Here is a 12,564-nt window from a genome sequence, read left to right on the forward strand (position 1 = left end):
CTCCTCTCCTTCCAGGCGCCGAGTGCAAGGCGGGCTGCCACCCGGACAACGGCTTCTGCCACCTCCCGCACGAGTGCAGGTAACGGGCTCCCCGGCGCGGGCAGGGGCTGCTGCTCTCGTGAAGGGAAAAGCAGGGAGAGGCCGGAGGGGAGGCGTTTCCCGCGGGCAGGGGGAGGCTGGAGGGACCCGGCTCCCGGGAACCAGCCGCCGCTGGAGATCGCGGACATCCCGGCGAATGAGAGGGTGGCCTGGAGCACCCGGAACCGGGGCCCTGGGCCAACCTCCCGCTGCTCTTCTTGCTTGCTTTCCCCTGGAATCGTTTTTCTTTACAAAATCCTTTGTTTGCAGTATTTTACAAGGACCGGAGTGATCTTTTTGTAGCTGGGGAGAGAGAGAGAGCAGCGTGATCTTTAGAAGTTGTGGGTTGAGCAGGTGACTATCCCAGTCATTATTAACTGTACACCGGGTCTACATCTTTTCTTGTGTCTCGTTTCAGGTGTCAACCCGGCTGGCAAGGACCTCTCTGTAATCAGTGCGTTCCTTTTCCTGGTTGCTTGCACGGCAGCTGTGCCAAGCCATGGCAATGCATCTGCGAAGAAGGATGGGTTGGCAGCCTCTGTGATATAGGTTTGCACATACTTTATTGATAAAGTAACAGCGATCAAAAGGCTCCCTCTGGTGCTGGAAGCATGCAAAAGCTTCCTTAGATAACTGCTTCCTGAAATGAATACTTTGCCCAAAACCTAATGAGTGCCTCTACTTGTGCATTAACACACCTGAGTTAATGTGCATTAAATCTAGTACCTCCAATGTGAGGTACTGAAAAAACATGCATTAGCTTGTCTTCATGCACATTAAATAAATAGCACTTTTTCAGTGATGCTTTAACGCACATTAAAATAGGCTAAAGTGCATTAAGGCGCATGTGTAGATGCACTCAATTAGATGCACCCTTGAAGTCCCTTCTGATTATTATTATATGAAAGATTTTTTTTTTTGCTGGAGTGGGAGAAAACCCTAAAAAATCATAGTATAAGGAAAAGCATAGTATTTTTGCAATAATCTAGTCATGGGTTTTGCTATGACAAGGCATAAAATTCCAGTTCCATTTTTTAACTCTGAGTATTGTATGCAAATTATAATAATTTCTCAGCTGGTACCAGTAAGGTAAAAGTCTCCTTTTGTACATCAAATTACTTTAAAAAAATCATTATCCAATAAATAAATAGTGTATAAAAATGAAAGACGTGAACTTGGTCCTCAACCAATTGTCTTCAAATACAAAGAGATACGAACAGAACAGAACTGGAAATTATCATGCCTGATTCTTCCCTTACTTAAGCAACTGCAGATAAAAAAATAATTCCAGTGGTGCGATTCAGTTACATTGCTATTAAACCAGATAACTCTTTATGAGAAAACAGTCCATTTTCCTTCCCCCATCTTCTAGGTTTTGCTATTTTTCCGGTTTACCAAAATTTATAGCGTGTTGCCGTGTTATGTGGCTTGATGTTCAAAAAATCATTATTTCTTAGTCAGTCCACATTAGGTAAATATTTCAAAACCACTTCAGTGACCTAAGAGCGTAACTCCGCTTTTCCAAAGTGATGACGTCTGGAAACAGACATTGCCTTTGTACCATCACAATATGTTTTATGGTGGCACAAAGTGAAAGCAAATAGATATCCATGCCCTCTTGCATGTCCCAAATGTTTTTGTGGCTGTACAAAAGGTTTTAATAAGATGTGCCACCTTTTCATGGTAGACATCTATTTGCTTTATGGTAGGAGAGCACAGGCAGCTCCGAGCTACCCTGCACTATTCAGCCACCCCAGCCAGGCGCTCCCAGCCTTGAGGGGTCCAGCCCCCCCCCCCCGGTGCCCCAGGAATTCCTGCATAGGATCAGGCCCCATAAGTCCCAGAGGGATCTGCCTGGCTTCCCCTCTTACAGAGACACCTCCCTGACACACTGTGGGAATGCAGTTATGCTGCTTCCGGTCTAGAAGACAAATTACTCAGAGCAGTGTTGTGTATTCAAAGGTACTTCCTAGCATGGAAGATGAATAGACATAGCCCTAGTTACTTTGAGAATGGGACTTAGGTGCGCCTACACTGCAAACGCAGTGTGCTAAGCCACTGTGCCCACAAACACGCTGTGTTGTTCCAAGAGCGCTGCCTCCTGAACTGGAATCCAGTAGCTGCAGCGCTACAGCAGGTGCCACGAGTCATTCCCTTAAGCCCCAGAACATTATAGGTGCCTTTGAAAATTTTCGCCATTATCTTCACATTTATTATTTAAAGCTTGGAAAGCGTATTTTCAAAGAGGCATTGATTCAGCATATTTCCGTAATCCCAAGCATTCTGTACAGAATGAAGTCCAAAACCCATGTTTTCACTCAGCACACCATTTTTCCAAACAAAGCCAAGGGCCAGTCATGGATAAACAAGGCATATATAGCATGATATAATTGCCAATAACCTGTGTGAACATTTTAGATATGTTTCAAGTCCTGCCATTCAGTGGTTTACCTATTATAACAATGTTTTTGCATTCATGTGCAGTCAGGAGAGAAAAGCATCTCCCCTGCAGTCAAATGGTGGTACAAATGATTGCAGTGACCCAATAAAGCAATGTAATCTGAAATGGTATAGCTGTTTAACCATTGGCTAGGACCATCCTTGGCCTCTCTCCCTTTCTTTGCTGTATAAAGTTGCTATAGTTTGCTATTATTCACCTGTTAACACAGACAACTAATCCCACTTAATGCTTAATTTTTGCAAGAAGGGGAGGCAACCACTGTTCTGTTTTTACATGAAAATGCTCATAAATTGGTATCTTTAGCTACTGTGTACAGTCTTAACTGTAAGTTTACATCAAGACACAGTACGCTGGAAATCTATGTTTATAATTTTGCTCTAGAAATTCAAGAAGGTTTGTGAGCACTGCAGCCCTGAGAAGGAATGTTTTTGCACTTCGTCAAAGTTGTTACTTTCTGGAGCTGAAGGAGTTAGCTCTGCAAGGGGTATTTCTGTAAGCAGCGACTGATTTGACATTGTCAAATGACAGTGAATACTGCAGAAAGAGAGTGTATAAAGTCTATAGAACGGAGAGTGGAAAAAGCTGAAGAGGTCTATATAATCGAAACCCTAAATACTTAAAAAATACGCACATATTCTCAGCAGCTAATTTTCTAGTTAGGCAAAGAAAAAGGGAGAGTTGACTTTGAATTGCATTATTCTATTTTGTGCAAATTTCAAAGAGGATTAGCATAATACAGCCTTTACAGGTTTTCATTGTACCTCTTGGAAATCCCCAGCTGGGGTATTTTAGATAATGCATGTGGACATGTGTAGATTTACTAAGTCACCTGATTGTCATCTAATAGTCATTTTTACTGTCATCTGATAGTCATTTTTACTAGAGGTGGGCCTAGTCCACAGCTGAAACATTTCCCAATGTCTAAGATTATTACAGCAAAAGCTGTGTTAACTGGCACTTTATTAGCCGGAAAACTATTAACCGGCATCTAAGAGATGCGGCAGAAGTGAAACTGGAAGTCCCACTTCCGGGTTTCACTGCCACTGCGAGCAGAGTTCTTGCCACTTCTTCGGCCCACCGCTCAGGGCAAAGCAGCCTGCACAGGGCCCCCCTCCCTGTCCCATGGCGCACTGACGCCAGGGAGCGCACCAGACGGTGAACATTTGATTAACTGGAATATTTGATTAACCGGCATCCCCCATTCCCAGGCGATGCCAGATAACAAAGTTTTTACTGCATTCAGTTTAGGGGTTTGAAGTGGCTCATTATAAAGAAAAAAGCCAGTAACTTGGTGTCATTTATTCCTACAAGTGCACCTTCATGAAAGACATAGCACTTCAGAGATAAATCTTAGGACCGTTCCTAGCAATACCTGACTCACCCACTGCTGGCCAACTTCTTTATAATGGGTTGAACTGAACCTTTAAGTCCAATGCTCAGGTTGTACATTTAACCTTTATATAATTACTTAAATGTTCGAAACGAAGTACGGTTTAAGCACTTTGCTGGCTTGAGACCAGTTTGCATAGTACATTGTGGGGTCTGGGGCCATATGCATGTTTAGAACACAAGTTCATGTGCCAGCGTTTCTCCTTCTGTAGATGCTCTTGGGATATGTCACAGGGGACAGGTGTTCCAGACCACATGGTTTACAAAACAGAAGGAAAGCCACTGCAGTCCATTTCCATAGAAACTATGGCTCACAAACTTCCCTTGCTCTAACTATGGAGTTCAGAATATGTACCAGTTATCTTAATGACAGTTTGTTTGAACTATAAGCTGCATCTTGGCAGATAAGATCAGTGGCTCATCCTGTCTTCTCTGATACTGGCCAATACCAGCTATTCAAGAAGAGGTTCAAGAAATTCTACAGTAGACAACTATATAATAAAATGCTCTCGCACCAACAGTCAGGGATTACATTATGCTCTGAAGCATAAGGTCAAGCATATTCCTTGTAAATATTATTTTACTATATAACATAATGGTGCCTATTACTATTGCCCATGTAAATATATAATAATGTTTTGAACCTTCTAAAGCTCTTGGACTCAGTGATGTCTTAAAGTGTCCGAGTTACCCAAGAAGGTAAGAGTGGAAAAATTATAGGAAAGAGGCCTATTTAAAATAGAGAAATTATATTTATTTGTCAAGGATTGTAAGCAGTATTTCCTAACTGGGAACTTGTTATGCATTCTTAAGTGCTTAGTTTCTTTAATGTTACTCACTGTATATATATTTCATGGGGTCTCTGTGTTCACATATCAGAGTTTCTGTTTGGGTAGCTACCATTAAAGCTTGCCAAAATGGGTGACAGGCAACATTGCTGCAAAAAGCAGTCAAGCTTATTTTAGTCCTTGTGGAAACTAGAGCTTACACGTAAAAGTGCACATAAAGCAGTAATGTTGCAATCAAGACAGCCAGAGATACAGAAACACAGATATACTAGAATATTGTATTATACTCCCTACTAGAAAGATTAGTTTTCAGGAGGGATAGCTGGAAAAATTTTAGAGCTATAGTTAACTTTTCTATTGCTTCATGATACTTATCTTAGGTCAAGTTATGCTGTGGATTTAGATGTGGAATTTAACATGCCTTAAAAGCTTATTTATTGTTTTAGAAGATATGTATGTACATGATGTCAACTGAAATGAGCATGTGAGCTTGCAAGAACCATCAAAAAGCTACCATGTTGTCTTAGTTCAAACATAAATTTAAAAAAATGTTTTAAAAGTTTCAATAATTGTTCTTAGAGGTCTTAGATCAAGAGGGTTATTGTGAAAGATTATGTGTATGACTTACTATGCAAAACACATACCAGAGCTAAATCCCATACATGCAAGGGTTAAATCCCATATAGCAAAGGCTACAATATAGAGTGAGAAACAAGTTGAGATTTAATGGCATTTTGTAGCTTACTGACGGGACAGCAAACATCAGGCTACTTGTGAAAATTTCTTAATATACTGTTTTCAGATTGCAGTTGCTTTATCTGAATTGCAGGCTTGGAGAATCCAGGAGTGTAAGATGATATTTATAGTAATCAGAAGCTCTTTGCTAGACTAACATTATATTGATAATGTTACTTATTTATAGACAGGAGCAATCAGAGCCTATTTCATAAAGTGGGAGCCAGCAGGAGAGGAGCAACTTGACAGTGATTGAAGTAACTGAAAAAATCTGTCATTCCTTTACACAGAGCAAAGGAAAAAAAGGAAATATATCAAACGCAGGATGAGGAACCTTTAAAAGTGCATTTATTCTATCTCGATGTTACTTTTTAATGGCTATTTCCTACATGAGTAATTAGTTTTCTTCATCTACTGACTATTTAGTATTACACATTACTGAGTTTTAATATAATTATATTTACATTTATAACAGATATTCATCCTTGTTCTTTGAAACCCTGCACAAATAATTCAACCTGCATAGAAACTGGAGATGGAGGATATATTTGTTTGTGTGCCCAGGGATTTACAGGGAAAAACTGCCATCTGAAGAAAGGGCCATGTGTTATTAATGGGTAAATATTGATTTCTGATGTAAAACTTCATGATCCTTAATTTCACTATTATTTCTCCAGGTTTCTTTCTTAAAAATCACAAAATGTTAGTGGTGCAGCATAAGCGTTTTCAATGTGGTTTTTATGCTTTTGCTTCTTGTCTGTTAAGCAATACTGCTCATTCTAATTGATTCCTCTTACACATAGGGTCAAAGTTTTATCCGGAGTTTTTGTGTTTAATTTGAAAACCAAAGTTGAAAATTTTCACATGTTGTTGTGATAATTTTACATGTGTGTTTCCTTTTTTTCCTGTTACCTTGTGAATGTGTTTCCCGTATTCAAAGTCCTTCTGAGATATAATTAAAAATGTCGTTCCCTTAGGACAAACAGAGCAGTGGCCAAACAGCAACCATTTCCTGCTCAAAATAACCCAGGCCCAAGCCAGGGATTTAAGTTGGAAGATTTTTCTCTTTACAGGAGCAGAGAAGAAGGGCCATGGGAAGTGCACTGTTTTCTCAGGCAAGGGAGGAGTGAGGGAAATTCCTTTTTCTTCAAGTAAAGGGAAATTACATAGTCCTTACATGAGCCCCAGATTCTCTAAATTCAGCAAGACTCAGGACTCCCAAAATTATCTAAACAGGTGGGCTTTGTAGCAGTGTTCAAAGGTCAACAAATATGGGCTATTTAGTCTGGGGAAGCAGAAGGGGATTAAAGCCTGAGGTGGAGGGGCTTCCAGCCTGGAGAATGCAGAACTGCTGCTTATCTCAGGGGGTTGGGGCCCAACTGCCCATTTGTGTAGTCATATTGCTAAAACTGCCTTGCTGGGTTTTTTTGGGCCACATCCAAAGCCCAATGAAGTCACTAGCCTGAGTCCCACTGATTTAGCCAGACTTTGAATTGTTCTGCTTAGTAGGAACTTATTGAACTGGCTTTGGCAGCTTTTCTCATCCAATCACAACAGTGTATGGGACACAGCCAGTTTTAAATCTGGTTAATCATTTGTTTGCTCAATTGCCAAAGCTGCATGTGTGGTCACAATACCAAAAGTATTACTTAGATACATGTATGAGTAGCCATATGGTACAAGAAGGAGACATGCAGATGATTCTGGTATGTGTTTACATGAAAGATAGGAAGTATTTTTTAGGTCTGAAGGATAAGCTACATCTTCTAAAATGAACAAAATCAGCATGAGTAAACAAAGTCACTTAGGCATGTAATGAAAGATACAGACAGATAAAAGGCTGAAACAATCATGTGGATCCAAAAGAACATAATCTGATAATATAACTGCCAATGGAGTGCTATATTCATGGCTGAACTCAATTCACTGTGTACAAAATGAACCTTAAAGGAAATCATCCTTAATAAAGAGGCACTTGACTTGCATTGTGACCACATATTATGTTGGCTGCACATTATATTGGCGACACTTTATGCAGGTAAGCTCCCTGAGTTCCCTGGAATGTCAGCCCAGCTTCTGACAGAGCTCTGCATGTGCTCTGAGCTCCCCGAGCTCTCCAGCTGATCAATGCAGGCTGTAGCCAGAGCCCCTGCTTTCTCGGGCTCCAGAGCCGGGGGATGCATGCTGCCACTGTTCATCTTCCCTTCCTCCCCACCCTCTCCACTGAATTTTGCAGCAAGGAAAAAGAAGGGATGACTAGCAGTGGAGTTCACACCCTGGGCTCTGGAGCTGTGGAAAAGCAGGGGCTCCAACCAGAGGCCCGTGCTGATCGGCTAGTGAGCTCAAGGCTCCTGGCAAGTGTGGGGCTTTGGCAGGAGCTGTGCTATGATGCCAGGAAGCTCAGAGAGCTCACTGCACATGCACAATAAAGCCAGCACATGTATCACACAGCTAGAGGAGATTTAGCCACATGCATCTTTCTGCAATCCTGGGTCCACCCATGTTGAGGGGATAGTTCATTGTCCATGACCATTTAGTGCTTGACTTTTCTGTGGAGACTAAAATAAGGGGGGTAATTGTCCTAGTTTTTATTGTGTTGATATCTATGAAATATGAATTGGAATGAGATAGTTCACTCAATGTACACAGGCTAGAAAACAGCCACGAAATGTTAACAACTTTTGGATGCTGCTGATGTGGTCTGATTCAAATTTGGGACCTAGCAGTGAAAGGTTTTTTATCCTTGTTATGCATCTTCTGAGCTCCCTCCAAGCTGCTTAATTTTGCATTAACATATTTTGCTGCGAAGTAAGCATGTGCATGTACTTATGTCTCAGTATACCTCCCTAATCTTGTGTAATTTTGCTACCTAGAACCCAGGGGGTTCCTGGAGCAGCAGGGACCCATTGCAGGGCTGCAGGGAACTGAGTGAAAATCTTCTCCCTAATCCCCGCATGTGTGGATGCCTGCCTGAAAACCTTTACTCCTGGTTAGCCTACACCATAGTAAATCTAGGCTGGAGTAAATGCATGTGTAGACATGCTCACTAAGTAGGACCTACATGATCAGCTCCCCAAGGTAGCTACATCCAGTATTACAGGGCCTGTCCATTAGGTGGCAGAAAAGCCAGTTTGTATTGAACAAATGGCTATCATAGAGTAAAGTTGACCAAGGAAGTAGGCACATGATTCATTGGTGTGACTTACCCTGATGCAGAGTTACTCTTCACTTTCTGAGAGTAAACTCAAAGTAGAGTTAGACTGTTTATTGTATGTCCACCACACATCTACAATGGAGTAAAGTCAATTTACTTTGTAGTAAATGTGTGACATGCCCACCTTCCTACCTAATTCCTTTGAAATACAGATTTTATTGTATGCATTTTCTCTTTTGACCTTACCTTTCTCTGTTAATGTATATCCAAATGATTTGTCAAACATTTTTATTGTTTTAGAAGCTGTATTGTTTTACAGTGCCAGAAATTTTTCCTGATTTTCCAATGTACAGTGTGACATAAAGCTATAGACATACAATAAAAACAACCCCCCCACATCTGGTTGCTATGCTTATATACTTTTTACATGGACCATTTCATACCTAGATTGTGCTATTAATAGTTAGCAAAGGGAGAAATAAAAAGCCAAACTGGCCATGTGTCTTTATTCAGTTAGGCAGCAAGCAGTCTTAGATAACAAGTTCTAACTGGGCAAACAAAGTGGGCAACTTTGATTTCAAAAACAGTTTTGAATCTTTTCACATCTCTTGAGATACGATTTGCATACTCGTATGAGCATCCTGGCCAAAATACATGCAGAAGAGACTGTAATATATAGCGGAACATTAGAATATAGCATGTATTGACAAAGATGTTGAAGTTCATTCTCGAGTCAACTCTTTTGACCTCAGTGGATTTCCATTAGGAATCAATATGGATCATTATTTTATAACGCAAATTAGCCTGTCCAGTTATATGAAAGTTTCACTGTGACTTATTCCATTTGAATTTTACTTAAACTCCTGTGTATGATTTTTGTTATCTTTTGTTGTAGCTCTCCCTGTCAGAATGGAGGAACATGTGTTGATGATAATGGGTTTGCACCCCATGCCTCCTGTCTGTGCCTTCCTGGTTTTGCTGGCAACTTTTGTGAAATAGATATAGATGACTGCGAATCCAACCCTTGCAAAAACAGAGGAACATGCACAGATATTGGTGCAGGCTACAGCTGTCATTGCCCCCATGGTTATACAGGAAAATCCTGCAGCAGCCACATTATATTCTGTGCTAGCCACCCATGTGAAAATGGAGGAACATGTAAGGAACATCCTGAAAGAGGATTTGAATGCCTATGTAAGCCAGAATTTGTTGGTGGAACCTGCAAACATCCCAAAAGAAATACAAGTCTTGATGGCATCAATATAGAGAATAAACACACAGAGAGTTATAATTTACCGCCAAATGCTCATCAACAATCAGTTCATCATCAAGAACATGAAGTCTTGAAGATAACAATGAAAGAAACAATCCAAAATGCAGACCCTTTGCTCAATAAAAGCCAGGTGATATGTTTCATTGTACTAGGCTTACTTACTTGTCTTGTTGTTTTGGGTACTACTGGGATTGTATTTTTCTCAAAATGTGAAATGTGGCTTGCAAATGCCAAATACAGCCATCTTCTCCGCAAGAAAAAGAATTTTTTTTTGAAATCTAACAATGGGGAGAACCTCTCAGTTAACATTATTTTCCCAGAGAAGATCAAACTGACTAATTACACCAAGAACTATACAGCAATCTAGGCATACTTGAAAGCCTAGCAGCAACTTGCAAGATTTAGTAGCAATATGTAAAATATACTGAACTTGTTACCTGTGGTGGCCATCCATGTTTGTAGTTACATTTGTTGTAGTTTGTGCTGAGTGGTAAAGAAATATACTGTATCTGTACTGTCAAATGAATTTTTCATTTCCGAAAATAAAAGTTTTAAAAGAATAAGGTTACAAAGCAAGGGATGTTAATCTAATTTTTTTAAGGCATCTTTTTTTTGTAAAATAATATCTTGCCACAAGAGCTGTTTTCAGCTTTTTTGTATTATATACAACTTGTTTGGGAAATACAGTACTTGTAAATTACTTATAAATCTAAAAATCCCTATTTTTAAAATAAACACTAATTAATGGCTATGTGTAATAGTATTGCAAATTTATTATGCTGGAGGAAACTTGTCACAGACACTTATACCCAGTGCGTCTTTTCATTGGGATAAAGTCTTTGCAATCAATTTTAATCTGACTCATTGTTTTGAAGTCTGCTTTCCTACAGAATAATACAGTGTTGCTATTATGTAGAAATAGTTGGGGAGAGAACAAAATTCAGTTGTGTGAAGACAAGAATTCCCTTTTCATTTTTAAGGCACGTGTTTGTCTTTTCATGGGTTACCTTAAAATTGCCTTTGACCATTATACCCCATATTACAGGAACTAACTTTGACTGGCCCCGTAAATGTTAACAATAAACCACTTCACCTGTTGTAACCCTAGAACTGTCTGGAGGCAAAGAAAAAATCGAAAATACTCTTGTCTGCTGATACCCAGCTGAGTCTGTTTCAGGTTAAGGATCTCTTTAGCACAATGAGTTTCAGCTAGGGTTCTGCAGCACCCTGAGTACCATGACATCCTTTTAGGGGTATCATGGGGTGATGCTCCATACACCTGCACATGATTTACAAAATAAACCCTAAGGTTTCAAATGGGAATCCATAGTGTTGAAAACATTCTGACCTTCTGTGGTCTTTCGGAGGTCTTTGCAACAGAATTGTTTTATTTTTCATAGTCCAAAAATAAGTTCAAACAAATAGCTGGTGCTTTCCAAGGGCTGCCTGAAGTCTATCAAGGGGTCCCTTGAGTCCCAAAAGATTGAGAACCATTGCTCTAGCCAAGTGTCTACTGTTATTTCTCTTGCCTTAGGGATACAGGATGTTCCTGTACAATGAAATGGATGCTGTCTACATAAATAAAACCAGTAAAATTGCCTTTTGGTCTTCATCAATAATAATGTTGAGAACTTGCTCGGAACCATTATCAACCCTTTTTCTAGTGATGCCATCCACAAGTAAGCAGGTATATTTCCGACTTTTCTTTAAAAATTCCATCGACTCCCTGAATGAAGCCTTGGCACTTAATTTACATTCAAATAGTGCTTGCAATCTGCAGCTCAGTCAAGTACATAGACTGAAAAGACCTTGCTTGACCTGGAATACAGCTGCTCTGTATCAAGCTTTTTTTTGCTGCTTCATTCCTTGAAGACAAGTTTTGTTTCTCCTTTTGTTTTAGTAAAAACAAAATATCCAGTAAAAAGACCAGATATTCAAGAATTGAAAGCAACAGGATATGTGAGCAAAGGGTTGTGAGGTTACATGAGCTTTTTTCTAAACTAACATTCCTAAGGATATCTTAAGAACTAATACTTTACTTCCTTCTCTCCCCCCAGATTCATTTTTTAGCTTCTTTCAACTGCTTAATAATAGCTCTTCACATAAACTTACTGGCAGTTACTCAGAATGTCTGTAATGAAGAACAGGTCCATAGTCAAGTATTTTACAAAAATGCATTTAGGTCATTACCATATGATTTTTTTTTTTCTTTTAGTACTCCAATAAATAAAAGGTTCGATTTGTTAGTGCAAGGCTGTCCAACTGCTGGTCCATGGACTGCACCTAGCCCATGAGGGGTTCATGTGCAGCTCAGGGGCTCCTACCCAGCTACCACTCCTCATTGCTCTTTCTGCTGCGGTGGCTGGAGTGCCTGAGGCAGGACAGCACAGTGGAAGGGAGACAGCAGCACAGAGAAGGGTTCATGCTGTGGTGGTTGTTAGACCCAGACTCCATGCAGTGCCCAGCAACTAGGGAGACAACAGTCCAATTGTTCATGGGTCCTATTACACATTAGCCAGAGCAGGCAGGGAGCAAACACCAGCACACATTGCTCGCAACAGCTTTATTCAGAATGAAGGCAGCTTCGAACGAGCTCCCTCACAGACACCAGTCTATGAACACAGCAAAAAAAGCTCCAGTTAGGCTCTGGAGTGGCAAGAGATGCACGCGTGAAAGCCCGCCGTGC

General features: G+C 40.4%; 1 protein-coding gene across 1 annotated transcript; it reads left to right on the forward strand.

Annotated features, from left to right (window-relative positions):
* Positions 1–5: 5 nt before the first annotated feature.
* On the forward strand, positions 6–10,429 carry DLK1 (delta like non-canonical Notch ligand 1; the record flags this gene model as incomplete). The annotated part of the gene is made up of 4 exons (XM_019551152.1): positions 6–79; positions 497–627; positions 5,927–6,068; positions 9,501–10,429. Coding segments are annotated over 4 exons (1,092 nt in total), but the record flags the coding sequence as incomplete, so codon positions are not given.
* Between the last annotated feature and the right edge of the window lie 2,135 nt (positions 10,430–12,564).

Source organism: Crocodylus porosus, unplaced genomic scaffold, assembly GCF_001723895.1.
Source record: "Crocodylus porosus isolate Cpor-Errol unplaced genomic scaffold, CroPor_comp1, whole genome shotgun sequence".
Taxonomy (NCBI): Eukaryota; Metazoa; Chordata; order Crocodylia; family Crocodylidae; genus Crocodylus; species Crocodylus porosus.